The 19,678-nt window shown below is 37.8% G+C and overlaps 1 protein-coding gene across 2 annotated transcripts; it reads right to left on the reverse strand.

Annotated features, from left to right (window-relative positions):
• Positions 1–109: 109 nt before the first annotated feature.
• Positions 110–17,638, reverse strand: tfdp1b (transcription factor Dp-1, b). 2 transcript variants are annotated; one of them, XM_036557424.1, is made up of 12 exons: positions 17,481–17,638; positions 13,160–13,242; positions 11,360–11,423; positions 9,049–9,158; positions 7,074–7,198; positions 5,179–5,335; positions 4,251–4,397; positions 4,081–4,149; positions 3,372–3,523; positions 3,079–3,245; positions 1,247–1,301; positions 110–880 (listed from the first exon to the last, which is right to left on the reverse strand). In XM_036557424.1, the coding sequence occupies exons 2-12, from the start codon at positions 13,169–13,171 to the stop codon at positions 736–738; spliced, it is 1,203 nt and encodes a 400-aa protein (XP_036413317.1). In that variant the 5' UTR covers positions 13,172–13,242; positions 17,481–17,638; the 3' UTR covers positions 110–735. The 2 variants fall into 2 exon arrangements, with proteins under 2 accessions (XP_036413317.1, XP_036413318.1); XM_036557425.1 differs by having other exon boundaries at positions 682–880; positions 13,160–13,280.
• Positions 17,639–19,678: the final 2,040 nt, after the last annotated feature.

Here is a 19,678-nt window from a genome sequence, read left to right on the forward strand (position 1 = left end):
TGAGCAGAAGCTTACTTTTTAAGCAGCAACACAACCAAGACATTTGCTTTTTAGTGAAGTTCATCTTGACAAGAAGTTCAGACATACATAAGAATTTTAGAATAACCCCACTGCTGCATAAACATGTCTGTTTAATTTCTAAACCCATATAAGAAAAGTATAGTTTTTCAGCATCTGCTGTAGAAAAACAAATGTAAAAAAAATCAAAATTACATAAAACAAACTAGGAATCAAGATTGATTCCTTATCTGTCTTTTGGAATACAAAACGTTGTTAAAGCTTGACAATGAGTTTGGTGTGCTCTCTTTAAAGCTTTCTAGAAAAAATAACACCCAGGGTATCAAAAATAGTTGTTTGTACTGTTACAAAACAGTGGATAAATCACTAAGTGATTGGCATCAAGTCACCAAGGTCAGTATCTTTAAACAGAATATGATCTGACTGAATCCAAGACAATACTGGAAGGTGGTAACAAAAAACAGGTGGCCAAAAACAAAACAAAAAAACACTAAGTAAAAAGTTTTTCACACAAGCACCACTGGGGCTCTGTAGAAAGCAGCTGCACATTGCTCTAGAGATTCTGAAAGGCATTACTCACTGAGCTTGCATATACAACCAAATTCAGATGTCAAAACAGAAACCTCTCTCGAAACAGTGAGAGAAGATCTGTTTCACCCTACCCTCACACTAACATTGGAGGCAGTGCTGACTGGGAAGAAAAACATGGCACAGAGGTTAGTCTTCGTCGTCGTTCTCATCAAAGTCGTCTTCCTCCTCCTCCTCCTCCTCATCCTCCAGGAAAGATGCTGGAGTATCACGAGAGCTGCTGTGATATGAGCTATTCGAGCTGGAGGCCACAGTAGGAACAGCTCCGTTATCACTATCAAAACACAAAGAGACAAACACCACTGTTTACCAACAATTCAGGGCCCCAAACCATTCCGAGTTTCAGAAATTGAATAGATATGAATAAACTGAATATAGCTAACTAGAGCACGCTTCTGAAACGAGGGTCACAGGCATAATAACAATAACAACAACAGAATACCAAGCTAACCCTATAATCTCGCTCTTGTAAACGATCACTTGTAGAGTAGGATCCTGCAGCAGGTGGCTAACACAAGTAGAAAACAGTGTCTTGCTAAGCTACTGTTTTTTTTTTAGCTTGCTAGCACTAGTGCATCTGTTTTTTCATGCATTATGTGTAAAAAACCACAATGTGTGATAATATCAGACAAAGCATTACCTGGCTGAACGAGCATGGCCTCCATTGGGCTGTCTCATGGGCCCCTGTGCCATATCTAAAAGAAAAAAAGAAAAAAAAAAATTACAATGAAAAACACATCAACCCACAGCACTGAGAATGTCATTTTCTCTGAGAGTATTTTATTCCATTTATGATATCCTTGTGGTTTTAAAAACCAAAAAACAGACAATTCAATCATGACGACCATTTTCTACTTTTCTTTACCCCTTAAACAGGATTAATTATTAATTAAACAGGACTTTGTTACTGTGCCTTGACAGGAGTACCCTGTTCTGATTGGATTCCCTTAATTGTGCCTCATTCAAAAAGCAGTCCAGGCTGAAACACACCTCCTGAGAGTGAAAGGGTGGGGATAAAGTGCTTAAGGCTAAAAGAGGTGGATTTGAATCAATCTGTTGGTTTTCTTGATATAACAGTAACAGTGAGCTCACAGCAGGCAATGTTTTGTAGCTTAGTTTCCATACACAGACTGTATGGACTGGGGGGCTGGCTATGTTTTAAAAACTTCACAATATAAAAATATAAAAAATATTGCTGATGCATTACAATTAGAGATGCACCAACACCACTTTTTCCTTTCCGAAACTGATAGCTGATCTTCGAGTCCCGACATCGATACTAACTCTATGTAACCTTACTAACTTAATTCCTGATATTTGCAGTTCTACTTTTTTTATACTTTATTTTGATAAAAGCTTCTCAAAAGAGTGTTGTGTCACTAATAAAACATATCAAGCTTCAATGAATGGCATTTACATGTAGTAATCTAACAAGATACTTAAGACTATCCTGTTTTTGTAAATTAGCATTTACTATCATAATTAGTTATACGAGCTATATTTAACAAATTAATTAAATGTGAAATATTTTTTGTGCAAAACAGTTAAAAAAAGATTGAACAATACATAGATCTTGTGAGAACTTGAGGTATATGCATGCAAGCATACAGCACCTTCTCTGGCTCAGCAAAAATGTCACTGAATCCTGTCCGAATTTCTTAAGTCATTTATCTCATACGTGTACTGCTCACTCACAGTGTGAGTTGACACACAGGCCCGTATAGCAGGCTGCAATGCTAAAGGCTAAACCAACAAAGGCCATCAGTAACCTCAAGAAAGCAGCAGTTCTCAGTAACAACTTGAACTAACATTAACTCAGACTGTAATTGACTACATAGCAGCAGATTACTGAAAGAAGCCTGACTCAGCCGTTGAGGTAAGACGCTCCCATCAGAGTATGTTGTGTTATCTACTGTATTTATGACATACTGTTGAAACCAACAGCTTAGGAAGAATTCCAACTGGTATGTCACCCACCGCTACTGTCTTTCCACAAAATAATGGGGCTTAATTTTTCGCCTTAAGCATTTTTGCTGCTACATGTCAACCCAAACTGCTGACATGTTTTTAACTTCCATCTACTAGCGGGCACACACGCACAACATTGCTTCTTCACATTGATCATAGGTATGCGTTTCCCAAACGCCAATATCGGCCTCGCATTGAGGGGCAGTATCAGTATCATGCAAATCCAATTACAATTCACAATCTGAAACATCCAATTGTGCAACTTTTTTTTTTAACTTATATTTTCATTTAAAATTTTGCACACAAACACACACATATTTCGCTGTGTGGTGAGGGAACCACAGTGGGTTTGGAGGCATTTTCTAGTAAAGAGTTAAACCATTTGAATCTGTACACTTGTAAAATCACTGTACTGTGAACATCTTTAATTGCCTGCCAAATAAATGAGAACTCAATCATGACATCTTTGCAAGCTTTATAAACAGAATGACTTTATGTTCTGACCAATTACATAGGGTTCCAGCGCTTTGGGGACCAGTGCCCGGGCTATCTTCAGCTGTTCTGGAGAACATCTGCCAGACTCCAGCCCTAACGCCATGCCCATGCGCTTCAGCACCTCAATGTCATCATGGATCTCAAACATGTTGTCAAAGTTAAACAGGTACTCAAACCTGCAGAGAACAAAACAGAACAAAGAAACAAGGATATTCATCTGGACATATTTGTTCATATGCTCAGAAATAAAGAGAAAAAAAATAGAATAAAGAGAAAAAAAATGGAAAGTGAGAGAGTCTGACTTGTCATTTGAGATGCTGCAGTCGATGACTGTCCTCTTGCTGGTGTTGACAATGATGAAGGGCAGGTGGATGACTGTGTTCTGTGGAGGTGGTCGGTGGTTCTTTTGCTCTGCTTCTCTATTTCTCTGCACCAGATTCTTGAAGGCTATTTGCTGAAGAGAACAAAATATATGAAATAAATTGGTAAATGCATACCTTCACCTTAAAGGGGCCATACTCTACATTTGTTCTTGCATTCCCCCATGAAGTCCATTTGTGACATGTAGATTTATTAATTAAAAACAGTAATAATAATTATTAATTTTTTACATGATCCTTTTCTGATTTATTCTGATTCCTCAGAAGTAAACAGGTTGGTTTTTTTTTACTGTGCCTTTAAGAATAATATAAGTAATGACCTCTGTTCTGAGTGGTTGCCATTATGTCTCATTCAAAAAGGCACAATGTTTAAATCACATGTTATGAACTCATTCCACATCCATACCAGCAGTAACAGCACACCTTAACATATATTGTATGTAAATATGAACACGATTGTGAAAAATCACAGCCATGATGAATTTAAAAGTTGTTGTTTCTGAAACTATTTTGTTTGGAAACTTTAACAACGTTTAGCATAGTACATCAAAATCTCAATTCAAGAAAAACAACAAACCATGACACGCAGCTTCTAAATAACACATTCCCACCCAAGTTAGTGTCTGCATACCTGTAATATAAGCTCTTGAAGCTGAGACTGTTTCTGCTTTATTCTTTCAAGTCGTCTCTGGCGCTCAGCCTTTATGAAAACACACTACATATTAACATCTAAATACATTAAAAATGCATTGTTCTCAAAATGTTTGCTTGTGTGCGTGTGCTGTTTAAAAAAAATCTAACCTCCAAGTCTTTGCACTCCTGAGCAGAATTGGTTGGGAAGCCAATCCATTTGATCTCCTTCTTGTCTTTGGAAATGATATTCATGGCCATCAGGACATTCAGTGCATCGTATACCCGTCTCCGAATATTCTTCTGATCAAAAACATGCTATGGCAGAGAAAAGACATGTAAAACAGAGGAACCGACCAATATAAAACGTGTCACAAATACCTAAAGAATTAAAAACTTTAACTGTTAACACTGGTTAATATCTTACATGATCAAAAATGAAACAGAATTCAATAGGTGTTATCAATCAGTAAAGCACTATGTAGCTATGTTAGATGTTGGTTGCAAACTGTGAACAGTCAAACATGATCATCAGTTCTCAACTGATATTTTTAAACAGCCGAAATGATGAAAATTTTTAATAATGTAAATAATGTACTCTGAGGCAGGAGTTCTTCTTTTGTCGGCTTCTGTTAATAAGCTCTTATTATTTTTATCAGTTCTCTTCACATGAACGTTTCTTGCCATCCTCTTTCAAAAGGTCAGGCTGAATTAGAGCTGTCAAGCCATTTAAATAAGGAAACCATTAATCACACTTGATTTATTCGCTAACATTTGACCCCCAAAGGAAGACAAAATAAGCTGAATACATCTGAACACATACAACATATACAATGCAACCTATATGTTAATATATTAAGCTCTATGTTGCATTTTATATGTTGTATGTACTGCTGAGCTGAAGGAAAGCAGCAGGTTAACTGCTGTGTGCTCATTACAATATCAGAGTAATTTATAAACGTGTCGTCCCGTATTTCCGTTAATACCGATGTACTGTAAATTCATGTTTAATCAGCCGAACTACACTCATGGCTTGAAGATAAGTGATGTCTTCAAACAGAAACAATGCGTAATGTATGTGACCATGGTGAGAACTCACAGCTTCAGTAGGGGAAATGTTGTCTCCAGGAGTCAACTCCGCCACCAGCTCATCTGCTACCTCATTGTAGGAGGTGACTCCTTTCTTCTGAACCTTCTCGCACACCTTCATGGAGAAATGCCTCAAGCCTTTCCCATTCTTGTCTTTCCTACTGCGTCTAAGGGTGAAGATTAAAAAGGGGTGAGCAGTTAACCCGAATGTACATACCATGCAAATTATAATTGTACAGCAACAACATGTTCTGCAACATGTTTTGTGGCTCTGTGCTGCAGCACACTGGATTCCCTGATAGTGCAGAACATCTATACTGGACAATCCATACAGGAATCACAGCTCTTTTTATACATAGTGCCTTCATTTCATCAGAGCATAAGTAAATAAGCAACTGGCTAGGTGGTTGTTTTGGGAGAATGTAGACGCTGCTGCCAAATAATGAGCAAAAAAAGTCAGACAGTACAGTAGGCCCATCATGAGGCTGAAAAATCTGAACAAAATCATTTAAACCTGGCCCGGAATAACAGGCAATCAAAAATTAACTGTACAGTACATTATATAGAAGCATAAACCAACTGGTGAGATTAGCAATAACAACCTCATAAACTCCAGATGGCTACCGAAGTGGAGGACTGAAAAATTATTTCAGTTATTAGTATAAAACAGTGAAGTAATCAAGAACACTATACTGAATGAAGAGCAGTGTCAAAGACTTCCAATGAACAGATGAGAAAGATCAACCTTCAGAGAGAGAAAAGAACTGCTCATGATCCAAAAGAAACCACATCAACTGTAAAGGGAACTGCATCATTTGTCTATCGATGTCATGAAGTCTATAGATTGATGTGTATTGACAGAATCCTGAAATTTACAGAAGCTTAAAAGCAATATCAATTCTTTATTGGTGGGATTGTCAACAGTGCTGATAAATACATTGACCTATGTAGTATGTCTAGTTGGCATCTCGGTATTGATGCATGTCGGTATGGGGCCAATACCATCAGAAAATGATGGATTGGACATCTAAGTGAAAAAAGAAATCGATCTGACTCAATCCTGTAACACAACTATCATGAAATAGCAAACATTCAAAATGATGGGTTGTTAGCTGTGTATTTCTTTATGAGTAGTTTGAGCATGCTAGTCTACTTTTGGATGCCAACCTCAAGTAAGGAGCTTAAATAAAACGATAACTCAAAAGTAATGTAAATGTGCAAATGTGTAAATTGGTGTAAATTTCTTGTGCTCAGTAAATGACTTAATTGAAACTTCCACGTTCACTCAAGTAATGTGACTGATTTTAATCATCATGGCTTTATATATAGACATGGAGATTACCTGATGTTGGCTTTAATTTTGCCCTGATGAAGGTCAAATACGCTGAAAATGTTGGCATTCTGACTCAATGACATGACTAAATAAATTCAAGCGTATTTACAGAACTACGCCATCCTTAACAGTGATACAGTGATTTGAGCACACCCCTTCACCTACTGTGTTTTACCTGCATCCGTTTTACCTGCCCTACTTGTCACTAAAATAGATTATGTTTTATATAAAAATATCAACCACAACTTTTAGCAGAGACCGTGCTTTTGCATTATAGTCACTGATTTTTTTAATCTAAAATAACAGGATTAGCTTCTAAGAGCAAAGAACAAAGATGATAAAGCTGATGTCTACTGTAACATTTTTTTCTTTGCCCTCTCACCGGTGATCAAAACAAATGTGGAGGTAACAAAACAGATAATCTATTATATAATTAATATTGACACATCTAGACAGATACCAAGTCGGCCTCTGCTTGAGATCCAAGATATAATTTGCTAAGGCAGACACTGTGAGTCAGTGTTGATGTGTGTTGAGAACCCTGCTGAGAGAGAAAGAGGGGCATGACTCACCCACTCGACCAGGGGGAAGACTCTTGTGCCTGTGTCTGTGGGGTAAGAAACTGAGCGCTTGGAGTTCTGGGGCTTGTCAGAAGGACACTACCAGGAGCACTGGGCCTCTGAGGAGTGCCAATCGCCTACAGACAGAGGCCATGACACTTAATACATCCATTTTAAACTGCAGTTTAGCAGAGTAACATAAAAAAAAATCATCATACATACTGCACTGTTGCAATCAAAGCCATTCAAAATGTGCTACAGCTTTAGTCACGTGGAAAGTTCGCACAAATTTTTTCCCCATTATCCATTAAAACAGACAAATGTCCGTGCAAAATTCAGGCTTCAAGAATACTACTACTGCTTTGTTAGTTTATTTTATAAATAGCATTGTCATACAGTGTCAAAAACCACAAACAGCTCTGTAATATTTAATGAAATATTACTCAATAACGTGACAATTGAGGGTGAGCGATGATTTAGGCATGCAATTTGCACAATGAAAATGGGTGTGGTATAAACTTTACTTTTCAGCCACAGTAGCCTAATAACGCCAGTACTAAACTAAGACTTGGATGATCGAACACATCTGTGGTAAGGTGGGAAAATATTTCTGCTAACTTAAGAACACTAGAACAATAACTTGGCTCAGGTTTTGGCTCTGTTTGCAGTGTAACACATCTCTTTCTATCTCTCTGCTCAGCTACACTGTCAAAAAGGGCAAAGTAAGAGACCTACAGATCAAGCTATAAAATGACATCCTCAGCTCATGGAAAGCCAGAGTGGTCACTCTATCCAATTTCTCGATAATGGTAATTTAAGGACTGATTAAGTGACATTTGTGACGTTGTGTAATTAAGTGACAATTCTGACAGCTTCAAAACACTGCAATTCTTTGGCACTTCTACTGTCGCTGTGATTTCGTGATCATAATGATGATTACCGTTTGAAAAGGTCAGCTGCCCTTTACATTGTGTGGACATGAGGAATAGACTAAATTCTGTGAAATTAACAAATATTAAAAGTTATTAATGTCCCCCTTTGTCCTGTAAAGTTAAAACAGAACCTTTTATACATTATACAAAAAAAATCAAATTGTTATATTTTTCAAAGTAGCCTTCATATCAAATTTATTCTTGCCATCCTCTCAAGCAGCTTTATGAAGAACAGACAATATATTTTACATATACTGAAACTTTATTGGCTGCTAAAAACTACTTTTCTGAAAATAATAATAAAAAACGCTAATTTGGCACTACCTGCACTATTTACAATTGTTTAGGTAACTGCTTTTCAAATAATGTCTAATATTAAGAAAAACAACAATCAGTCTAAACTTTTGACTGGTAGTAAACATAAACATTCACACATGCGCACACACCCTCGTTCACTAACAGTACCGCCATTTTTAGTGCCCATCCCCTGCCTGCTTGCCTCTGACTGAAGGCTTGTGTTATTAATAGGATGATAACCATGATGTGGGCCCTAATCCTGCTGACTCCAAACTTCTGTGATCAGCTTAGATGCAACTCTCCCAGGTCACCTCACTCAATGTTAATGGAGGACTTTATCGCCATGGAGACCCTCCACACTTGAACCCTGCATCATTTGGAAAGGAAGGAGAGGAAGTCCTCATTGGAGGAGAGGAGCAGCATGACCTGTGTTGTAAGGGTTCTAATTAGGGAACGTGGCTCAGCATCGTGTCAGGTAGTGCCTGATGAAAAGGGCAAGGAGTTCTTGAACCGGACAGATCAGCTTTACTTGGAAACGGAAACTGCTACCACATCGTTGGAGGTATTGTTAGACGAAACAGTGCCATGTGCTGCACTGTTCCTCAACAGGGATCACTATGCATGATCTCCTTGTAATGTATTGGTCCTAAACGTATATCACAGAACACATTTCTACCCTTCTTTACGATGCGCATCAAATGCCTGATTTCTACAGTGCTGTAACATATGTAGTTACCATAAACTTAGTGATGCCTTACCATATGTTGCACTATGTTAACACTGGGAGCACCCTGTGTTCTGGGCACGATCTGTTTGACTCCAGTAACTGCAGAAGGATGGACAGTCACAAGAGACAGGACAGCAGCACCTGACAAAGAGGAAGCACATTTATCAATCTTCAAGTAATAGATTTGGTTCTTATGACATACTGAGCCTTACACTTGTCCTATGCAAAGTATGTCTAATGTGCAGTTAAAAGTAAATGCATGGGTGAAAAAGTCTGTTCTTATGCTTATAAGTTACTGCAAAAAAGGTTTCAGAGAGCTCAGAAAAGAGAGCCTAATATTTCTCAAAATGTGCTGAATGACTGCCCTCTGCTGGAGAACAACAGACAATCAAGTACATAATAATCATTGCATTACCACTGAGCAAGTTTTTTTGTTTTTTATTGCGGCAGTTTTATGGCTCAGTCCGATTTGGCCAGACTCTGAAGATGAGACTACACGTTTGGTGAATGGTATTTGGTTCATTTCTGGCTAATTCCAGGTTGTTTAGCTGTTCCTCTGTCACAGCTGCCGACTGAAAAGCCTGCTCGGTGGCGATGACAGTTTGGGAATTTAGTGTAGTCTCATCTTCAGAGTCTGACCAAATCGGCTGTGATCTTAAAAGTAACCATTTTCTGTTTGTGGGCAAAGTAAGAAGTAAAAACATTCAAATGGCTTGAGCGTCTCCTACAGCTGTCAAACTCGCTGCTTAGCAATGAAATAACAGCACGGTTAGAACGCTTCTCAACCAATCAGCTTGCGTGGCTGGAACAAACTGTTGTATAATGAATAATAAGCCACTAAACTTGAAGCAGACAGTGCAAAGTGCAATAATACTACATAGAATGCATCACAATGAGAGCACTGACAAATATCAAGCTAATTTTACACTTTACTTGCATAGATTTCATGTAATAAAACTTTAAACATCATTTACTGAATTCATTATGATTCACATCATGAGGTGAAACAACAGACCAGGGTAGCAACGTTGGCTGAGGTAACAGACTATTAGCATTGATCTGTTTATCTTAAAGAATTTAGATTACATACTCTTTTGCTGTATGTCAAGACAAAATTTCTACAGCCATAATCTGTTTAATTTCATGCAGTGATAAATCTTTAGCCAATTTAACAGGGAATTCCATCATTTTGTTTTTACATTTCTTCTGAATCCTTTTAGTTAAGATGTAAACATATTCGATCAGAGTGATGTCATGAGAAATGCGCCGAGAAAATTGCAGAGTCAACTTTTTGATTTTTTGATTGTCATAGGAACCAGACATACAAAGTGATCAATGCCTCTTAAGCTATCTCACAGAAAGTTATAACATGAAATGGTTACAAATGATTTGTCCGTTGCCTGATACATTGTTTCACAATAGTTTTACGAAAAGGATTTGGACTAAAAAGTATATTTCAAAATGGAGAGGAGGTACATGCAGGCCGTGGGAGGGTAAAAATAATAACCAAAGAAAATATTATTTTGGACTTACCACAAATCTACTATCAAGCACATTAAATATAAAACTTATATCAGCCCCCAAACTGTTGCCAGGATGGATAAGACTTTCAGAAAACTGACAAAAATCCTGTTCAACATAAGGAGACTTTGTAATAGGAGACTTTATTTAGGGTACCCTGCACTACCGAGATGGACTATGCGCTGTGGCTAATCGAAACTAAGCTTGTTGGAAATGTTTGTCAAAGCTTGTCCAACCTCACAACAGTTACTACAAAAGAGCACATTTGGGGGCGGAGAATGGATGTCAACAGATATATGAGGTGTGAGCCCACATACAGGCCCTTGCAGTGTTAGGGGTTTACTGTACATTATCTTAAAGGCATCAATATACATGCTAACACATTTGCTTATTAAACATACTATGTGCTGATGTTTTCATTGAAGCATTACTATATAAAATCACAAAAATCTGCAGTTATCAGAGAATATAGTTTAGCTGAATTAATTACAGACTCCAAAATCTTGCTTAAATTCCAAATTCATGAGATCCTAATCATGAGAAAAGAAATGGAGACATCATCATGCTGGTCAGCTCACTGTCCTACTACAGCCAATATGCTGCTGAGCAAGAATGTTAACCCAACAAGGACTATTCCTGCAGCTGTAACTGGATCTGCATCTGTACATCGCTTTGAGCAAAAATCAGCTAACTGACATCATTATAAGTAGCACCCATGACAATAACAACTAAAAACGTCTAAAGTCATAACAGAGAATGACAAGCTGATGGTTTCTATCTGTTTCTACAAACAGCAAACTGATATTCAGAGCCATACTCACCTTTTCCAGGACTCAGGTTCTGAGTGGTGAAAACCTTCAGCTCTCCAGTTTCTTTTAGTCCACCCTTTAGAAGGAAAAGAACTTTAACAATCAATGTTGCAACTATATCAGCAACCAGGCTAATGTAGCTAACAAGTTATCTAAGGTTTATACACCAGCGATTATCCAAAGACATGCTTAAATCATCACACAATCTGCCTCAACTAAAGTTGTTTAGTAGTCTCAAATAGACTCGCTTAGGTGGTTTCTGGAAAAAGTAAGGAAAAAGACCTTTGGTCAAAATTAACGTAGGACCAGAATTTTAAGTGTTAGGAGGCTACAACATTTAGCAGCACAAAACAGTTGTATGCAAAGGTTTATATAGTTGATTTTCTAAGTGAAAATAAGTTAACACATCCTCTACAGAGAACATATTTACCACATAATTTCTATTTATTTGCATAAACATACTGGAAAAAATACAAAACACTATAAATCGTGCAATAACTTCTATGTATGTTCCCCAATATGTTAAATTCAGTAAATAAACAGTAAGTGTGCATTAAAATGTGCAGAAGTGTGTTCTCTGTAGAGGATGTATACTTATTTTCACTTAGAAAACTTGACCAGTGGTGCTCAAACCTTTGCATACAACTGTACACACTTGCAAATATGACTAAGACTTACATTGTACAGTCCTGTTAAAACATAAAACCAGCGTTTCACTGAATTGCTAGACTGTCTACTTTCTTCGTCTTCCTATAATGAAACGAATACCCGAATAATGATTTCAGCATCTAATCCTGGCACCTTAAAAGGTTAACGAAGATCAAGCACCTGTGCACATTCATATGAGCAGCCTACCTGAAGCCTGAATTCTGGAAAATGTGTATTGATTTAGGCATGTAGTTTGCACAGGGCCACGTCGCAGGGTTTAAGCTAGCATTACTTGAGGGTGGCGAGTTTATGAGCTACATTAGCTTGGAAATGTGGAAAACTAAGGAAGCAAACTTTGTACACTAAGTGTGCCTTGGCCATTTGACTGCATTTGGGATAAGGGGAAAACAGTGCACATTAAAATTTTCACCAAAATATTCCTTTAATAACCCAAATGAGGACCTTCCTTAAAACTTTGTTATAGTTAAAACAAGAGGGAGATATAAATGGTATTAGAAATCTATGCTGTCCAAACTCGTGTTCCTGCATTAAAATCATTCTGGTGTTAATAGGTGTAAATCTAGTCTGCAGCAGAAGAGAGAGGAGGAAGACATTTTTCACTGCAATCTCACAGAACACTGTAAGCAAACTGGCAAGACCGAATACCTCGACAGCTGCCACTGTTGGACCTTTCTGAGCTAATAACATTCAAATATGCCAGCCCATTTGTGTCCAGACTGACCATGCATTACAGCACAATGACCTCAGATGTTGTGATGTGTTTTGCTAGCAACTGCGTAACCATGGGAACCATGCTGGCTCCAAAAAGTGACCCAAGACAAATATGGAACGCTATCAAATCCAAGCGAGAGCCATATGTGCAAGACTTGCACAATTTGCTTTTAGTGCCGCTCACAGTCAAACACAAACATAGCGAGGATAACTAACACTCAGCATTTATTCTACAATAAATCTGTGTAATAAGACAGCTTACAGTAGTACTAGTAAATAATGCAGAGAAAGCACATACTATGCACTTGTGCATTACAGTCAGAAAGATCCATCAAATGAACAACTGCATATTATTTAATGCACTGAATAGTACAGTAACATCCTGTACATTTGATGCACTTAACCCTATATCAACTGTCCCAATATACTTACATCTTTTGACATGTTGTCAGTCTCTTGCAGAAGCTGCAAGAGGGTCTTTTAGGCTGCAAGTCTTCGTTCCTTGTAGGTCTTCCCTGTGAGAGAGACACACTTCACATTCTTCACATTCACTCTGAAACAAGTGGATTAAACAGAATCTGGAAAATGTTTCAAATCGATATGTCCATCAGTTCAATATCAATGCTCATTCTGAAAATAGCACCTTCAGCACGTCCCAAAACAGTTGTAACTGGGACAACATATGACTAGGAATGTTATTACATGTTCAAAAAACAGTTTTAAAAGAGATGATGTAATCATGCTCAAGCATCGCGGGTATCCAGAAAAGGTCTAGTCCTTGATGAACGATGACATGTCAAGGCTTGCCACTTTGCCATAAATGCATCAGCAAAAAAAAATAAAATAAATAAATAAAGAACATTCCTTAATGAGCGTTTGCAAGGATTTTAGACACTTTACCCTCTGAAGTGCACATCATCATCAAAAGATTCAGGGAATCTGGAGAAATCTCTGTGCGTAAAAAGCAAGGCCAAAAACCACAACTGATTGCCTGTGATCTTCCATCCATCAGATGGATTTAAAGACCAGAACGCTTCGGAGATGTACATCGCCACATGGGCTCAACAATACTTTGACAAACCATAAACAAACACTGCTCGTCTCTGCATCCACAAGTGCAAGTTAATACTGTACTAATCATATATGAAAATCATATGTCAAAGATGTCCAGACACGCTGCTGACTGCTCTGCACTCAACCTCATCTGAAATGGTCTGATGCACACTGGAAATGTGTACTGTGGTCTGACGAGTCCATTTTTCAGATAGACACTGATCTCTGAGTCAAGAAATAAAAAGATCATCCAGACTGATACCAGCACAAAGTTCAAAATCCAGAGGCTGTCATGATATTGGTGTATTAGGGGGTAAACTGCACATCTGTGAAAGCATCATTAATGCTGAAAGATATGTTGATACAAAACGTGTATATATGCTGCCATTTCCTGGGACATCCTTGCTAATTTCAACATCACGCTGGCACAAAAACATTCTCCGTGTTACAGCAGCATGACGGCATATCAGAGTGTGTGGGTGATAGACTGACCTGCCCGTCTACTTCAGAAAATATGTGGCACATTATAAAGCGCAAAATATGACAACAAAGGCCTACAGTTGCGCAGCTAAAGCCTTGTATGACTGAAGAATGGGAAAAAAATTTGACTGCTGTCAAAACTGGATCAGTTGGTATGCTAAAGTGTTGCTAAAAGGAAATGTGATGAGTGTACACACAGTGGTAAACATACTACTGTCATAACTTTTTTTGGAACGTGTTGCAGGCATCATATTCGGAATGAGCATATACTTACAAAAGACAAAGTTCAAATTTATCAAATATTGTGTTTTGTTTTCAATTTAATACAGAAGAGAATCACTGATTTCTGTTTTTACTGCCATGTCAGATACCGTCTCAACTTCTTAGAATTGGGTTTATAGAAAGAAATAGCTTTATATGTCCCATATCCTACTTTTCCATGTATTCAATCTTTTCTCGAGTCCACATAATGTTGGTGTGGGTTTACGCACCAAAAACTGTAGAGATGCACAATATTTTTATTTTTTTTTTTTTTTATGTACAGCTAACTGCTAACGTCTATCTGAGTACAATAAATATGTCAACAAATATTGGTATGGAATCAGGCATCCCAGAATTTTATATAACCATTTTCAATCCTCTCTTGAACCAGAATTAAACGCGTCATATCATGGAAAATCAAATTTTACACTTTTATTTTCCCTAAATAAAACAGTAAAAACTGTCAAAGTTTCAAAACATACCATTCACTTCCCAGCCCATAAATGGAAATTCTCTGTGACGTCACAAGAATCAACACACTGACACATATCCACCAATTCAGTCTACAGTAGATAAGCTATGTCTATTCACATTGAAGTTCTAAGCAGTGTATCACCTTTGAGTGCTTTCTGAATCAGGCAAAGTACAAGTCAGCCAATCAGACAAGAGCTCATTCATCTTACATCAGTTTTAAAGGCAGAGACAAAAACAGCCTGTTTAATTCTAGGGGTGAACGAAGGTTGTTTACAAATGAATTATGACGGACACAAATGCTATAAGTCGGAGAAAAAAAAAGTAGGACATGGGCAATTTAAAAAAGGCTGGTTTTAGGACTGTGCCTTAGGACGGACTGATGTAACTGACCTCTGTTCTAACTGGCTGTCATGTATTGCGCCTCATCTGAAAAGCAGTCCATGCTGAAACACTCTTTATAACTCCGACATGAATGGTCGTGGCTAAACTGCTGTAGAATAAAATGACGGACAGACATAAATGTGACATCAATTCCAAATGGGCTGTTAACTCTTAGTTTAAAAAAGGGAGAAAATTTTGGTTTGCTAAGTCATGGGCCCTTTAACCTTCATGCTCTACGAAATGAAACTTAGGACAAGAAAGAAGAACTAAAAGAGCACACTTTGCCACCACCAGTGGGTGCTTACAGACTCGTTCTCAGCTTTTTTTTCCTTTGAGTGGCCTCGGAAATGCTGACTGTTCCAGCTGTATCTGACAGAGGAGAGTGACCCACATTTCCGAGCTGTTACTTACTATCTCTCTACTCCTCCCTAGTGCAAACAAGGCTGAATGTGAATGTGTGTGATATTCAAACCCTTTATTAGTGCAGCAACAAGCCACGCTGTTCTATATTAAAGCACAGGGGAGGGAAATGTAATTTTTCTTAGGAAGGAAAGCATAAAAACTCTGAACATGTCAGGACGTTGCAGTAAGTGGAAGGAAGAGGAGCCTAAATCTGGACTCCAAACAGGAAATATAAGCCATACAAAAACTCTAAACATAATAAAAGCACACTTTACTTTAACCCTTTACGCTGAGGAGATGACCAAGGGCCTCATTCACGAGCCAAAACAAGTGGTTTTGGTTAGCTAACTACATGCTTGACCTATAATGTCATGCTCCATCTCATTTTTCAGAGCTGCAGTGTTTCACGAAACGGGAATTCAAACTGGGGGGGAGTTTGATTAAGGGTGCCAATAGTTTTATAAGACTTTTGGTGCCAGTTAAAAGAATCTCAAGCAGCAAACTGTTCGCTTGCTTAGCTATATTACAGCGTTATTGTACAGCTTCACCGGTCATTTTACAGCAAGCTTAGCTGAGCGCAGAACAGCAATCTTTATTACAGCCAGGATCCCTCACCGAGCTCCAACTAGTAAACAACCACTTTTCGTGTCTAATGTTAGTTTGGACGAAGCTCTGTAACGTAAACTGAACTATCAACTATCTGGGGGAATGAAGCTCGTCCTTCAGCGGTCGCAAATGCTAGCAGGCTATCTGAGACCGCAGGGAATAGCCGAGTGGCTAGTTAGTTGAATGCTTTAACAGTCGTAGCTCGAGTTAGGCTAACGTAAGCTAGCAGATAGTGATGGGAAGTTCGAATCACTCTACCGAATCGATTCTCTCCAGACGTCCGTTTCAAGGAATCGAACCACCTACTCGACGATTCACTCATTCCTAAACCAGTTCAGCTCCTCCACCGCAAAAAATACTATCTTGGCAAGTGAAATTAACTTAAACACAGTCAATATATCTATAAACCTAGTCAATACATACTTCTCATCGTGCGATTGTTGTTACCTCATTATGAGAATTTTAAAGTTATTTCCAGACAATTTTTGCTTGTTTTAGATGATTCAGTGGACCGAATTATCTCACTATATTTGCAGATAATTTGGCTTGTTTCAAGCATATTTCTTACAGGTAAAATTATTTGGCAATATAGTGAGATAATCTGACTTACTAAAACCACCTAAATGTATAGAAATAACTTAATCATAATGCAACAATCTCGAGATGATTAGATATATCGACAAGATTTAAAACAATCTGCCAAAATACCATTTTTCTACAGTGTCCTAATCTCCTCCACTATGAGGTCCAGACCTCACAAACCTTGTTCTTACTGTTAAAATGTGGTATTTATGCAGTGTTTGTATGCGCTTAATTTTTTATTCTAACTTTTAAAATAATCCTTAAACCTATCACAGAGTTGTACACACCACAAAAAGGGCAAAATGCTCAACTGAACTGGACCTGGAAGTCACCTCCACTTTTTATTTACATTACTGGGAAGAGTCGATTCAAATAAACGACTCATTCCTCTGAATCGCTTTAATCCCAGCTGACTAAAGGTTAACGCTAGCTGCTCCAGAGCTGACGGGCTAGCCAGTCGCTTAAAGACAAAACACACACGGTTTGGTAGAGGTTCATCGTTTGTATCGCCTACCTTAGCCTGGTTTCCACGGTTCATGCCCTTATCATAAACTCGAGAGGTTAAAAAGAAGCCGTTTACGCCAAATTTCGTGCTGTTTTTGCAGATAAGGGGAGCTAGGCTAGCTAGCTACGCGCTGCACTGTTGAGAGCCATCAAACTGATCTTGGCGGTGTCCTACGTTGCCGTGTTTTGATTGGACAGAGGCGCCGTGACGTCGGCACGCTGTCAACCTTAAGTCCCCTCCCCCAGCTTGCGTTCATCTGTTTTTGGCGCGCTTCTGTTTTTAATTTTTAACGTTTTAATCCACATTTTTTGACATCAGAAATTTTGTTTAAACGAGTAAAATGTTTACTGTTGTTATTATTTAATATTATTAGTAGTAAAAAAATTAAATTTTAAACTTACTTAAAGGAATAGTATTTCTGCATGTTTAATCTTGTTAATGTTTGTGTTAATTTTGTAGGAATTTTCACAAGAAATACATTTTGACATGAAATTTTAATTATTACGTTTATATTGATTTCCTACTACCTGAACCGTTACGTGTGCAGATGCAGTGTTTATGTAAGAATATTAAGTTTTCTTTTTACATGCAAGAACTGAATTTGCACATGTAACAGTTGTGAATGTGCCTCATCAAATGTGTAATGAATGAGACTGTGTCTCAGCAGGCTCAGGAGACTCTTTCATAGTAAAGAGAGATGCTGACTAATCACGCCTCCCACTTCTTTATTCTGACCTGGTCTTTTTCCTCTTCTAGCGTAAAGACACTGCATTTGTGCGGATGTGTATGAACAGCTGATTGGGGTGAAATGGAGAAATTGCACTGTGCAAAAATCAAAGACCACTCTTCATTTATTTCAGTTCCAGTTAAAATAGCAGTTAGATACATATAATGATATTCATTTATCATCAGGTGATAAATAAGTTCCATTTAATCATTAGAAACAACATAATCCATTTGCAAAAGAAGGGCAAAGTCAAAGTGTCTGATGTTGGATTAGAAGATACAGAGAGAACGGAACTCCTAACAACTGTGCAAGTCCTGCTAGACCAAAACTGTCCCTGTCAGATAAACAGTACTTAAAGCTTTCATCTTTGAGAGAGAGGAGAAAATCAAGCTCCACTCTTGATTCAGATCTTTACACAAATCCACAGGTGTTTCTGTCCATCCTTCCACTGCGAGAAGACAGGTCAGCACTATGAGTCTGAGAGGGCATGTAAATATAAAGAAGCTGTTATTGAGAAAAGAAAATAGACAGAAAGTAGAAAAAAAATACGGTATGCTCACAATGGACTGACCATGCCAGAGTCCAGACCTCAACATCTTTATATGTGTTTGAGATTATGTGGATAAGAAGCAGAAAATAGAACCAACTTCTAAGACTGAACTTTGGAGGTGTGGGAAAATACCTCTGCAGGTTTCTTTGAAAAACTGAACACAACTCTCACAAAAAAGAATGGAAGCTGTAATAAAAGCAAAGGTGGATTTATTTCATTGTTGAGGATTCTGTGTAATTTTCTAATGAACTGCCGGAAAGTATATGATGAGAAATCCCAAACAATTTCCAAAAATATGTTGTTTACAGTGTCACAAATCTATTTTGAAGTTTATTGAATAGGAAGCAGAGATTTTTCATTTTCAAATGTAGAGCGTAATAGCCAAACATCTTAAATGAAAGAAAAAGCACTCTCAAAGCTAAAGTACTTTGTTCCCAGAGTGGACAACTGGCAAAATATAACATCACTATGAAAACAAGTGTAAAAATTCTCTCATTGTATTACTGAAACATGCATTTGGCCACTGTTCTTCAGACACCAACAATATCCACAATATGCTCAGAAAAGCATGTTGTGGCGTAATGTATTACCACAACCATTGTCACATGGCCCACACATACTTCCCACCTTAGCATGGATATTAGTTTTGTAACCAAAGATCACAACACACAGCAGTTTCATTGATTTCGTTTAATATGACATGACAACATATTGTATCTCCCAACAATTATTTACCTGCTTAACCCATTTGTGGCTCTCAAAGACAACAAAATGCGGTGGGCTGTTTTCATAATGGACATCAACATGAGTTCCTTACTCTGGAAAGCATTAGCCTGCCAGCCATATACATTAAATAACTTCAGATTTCCAAAAATAATTTATTTGACAGCAATAAAAATTAAATATTGCCACAGCTAAATGTGTACTATA

This window comes from Colossoma macropomum, unplaced genomic scaffold, assembly GCF_904425465.1.
Source record: "Colossoma macropomum unplaced genomic scaffold, Colossoma_macropomum, whole genome shotgun sequence".
Taxonomy (NCBI): domain Eukaryota; kingdom Metazoa; phylum Chordata; class Actinopteri; order Characiformes; family Serrasalmidae; genus Colossoma; species Colossoma macropomum.

What these genes read in the sequence shown, in the direction of transcription:
- tfdp1b (XM_036557424.1), bottom strand. An exon ending in TCTTCCCCCTGGTCGAGTGG is followed by an intron (nt 5,336 to 7,073) that starts GTGAGTCATGCC and finishes CTTCACCCTTAG; the next exon opens with ACGCAGTAGGAAAGACAAGA. An exon ending in GCTGGAACCCTATGTAATTG is followed by an intron (nt 1,302 to 3,078) that starts GTCAGAACATAA and finishes TTTTTCTTTTAG; the next exon opens with ATATGGCACAGGGGCCCATG.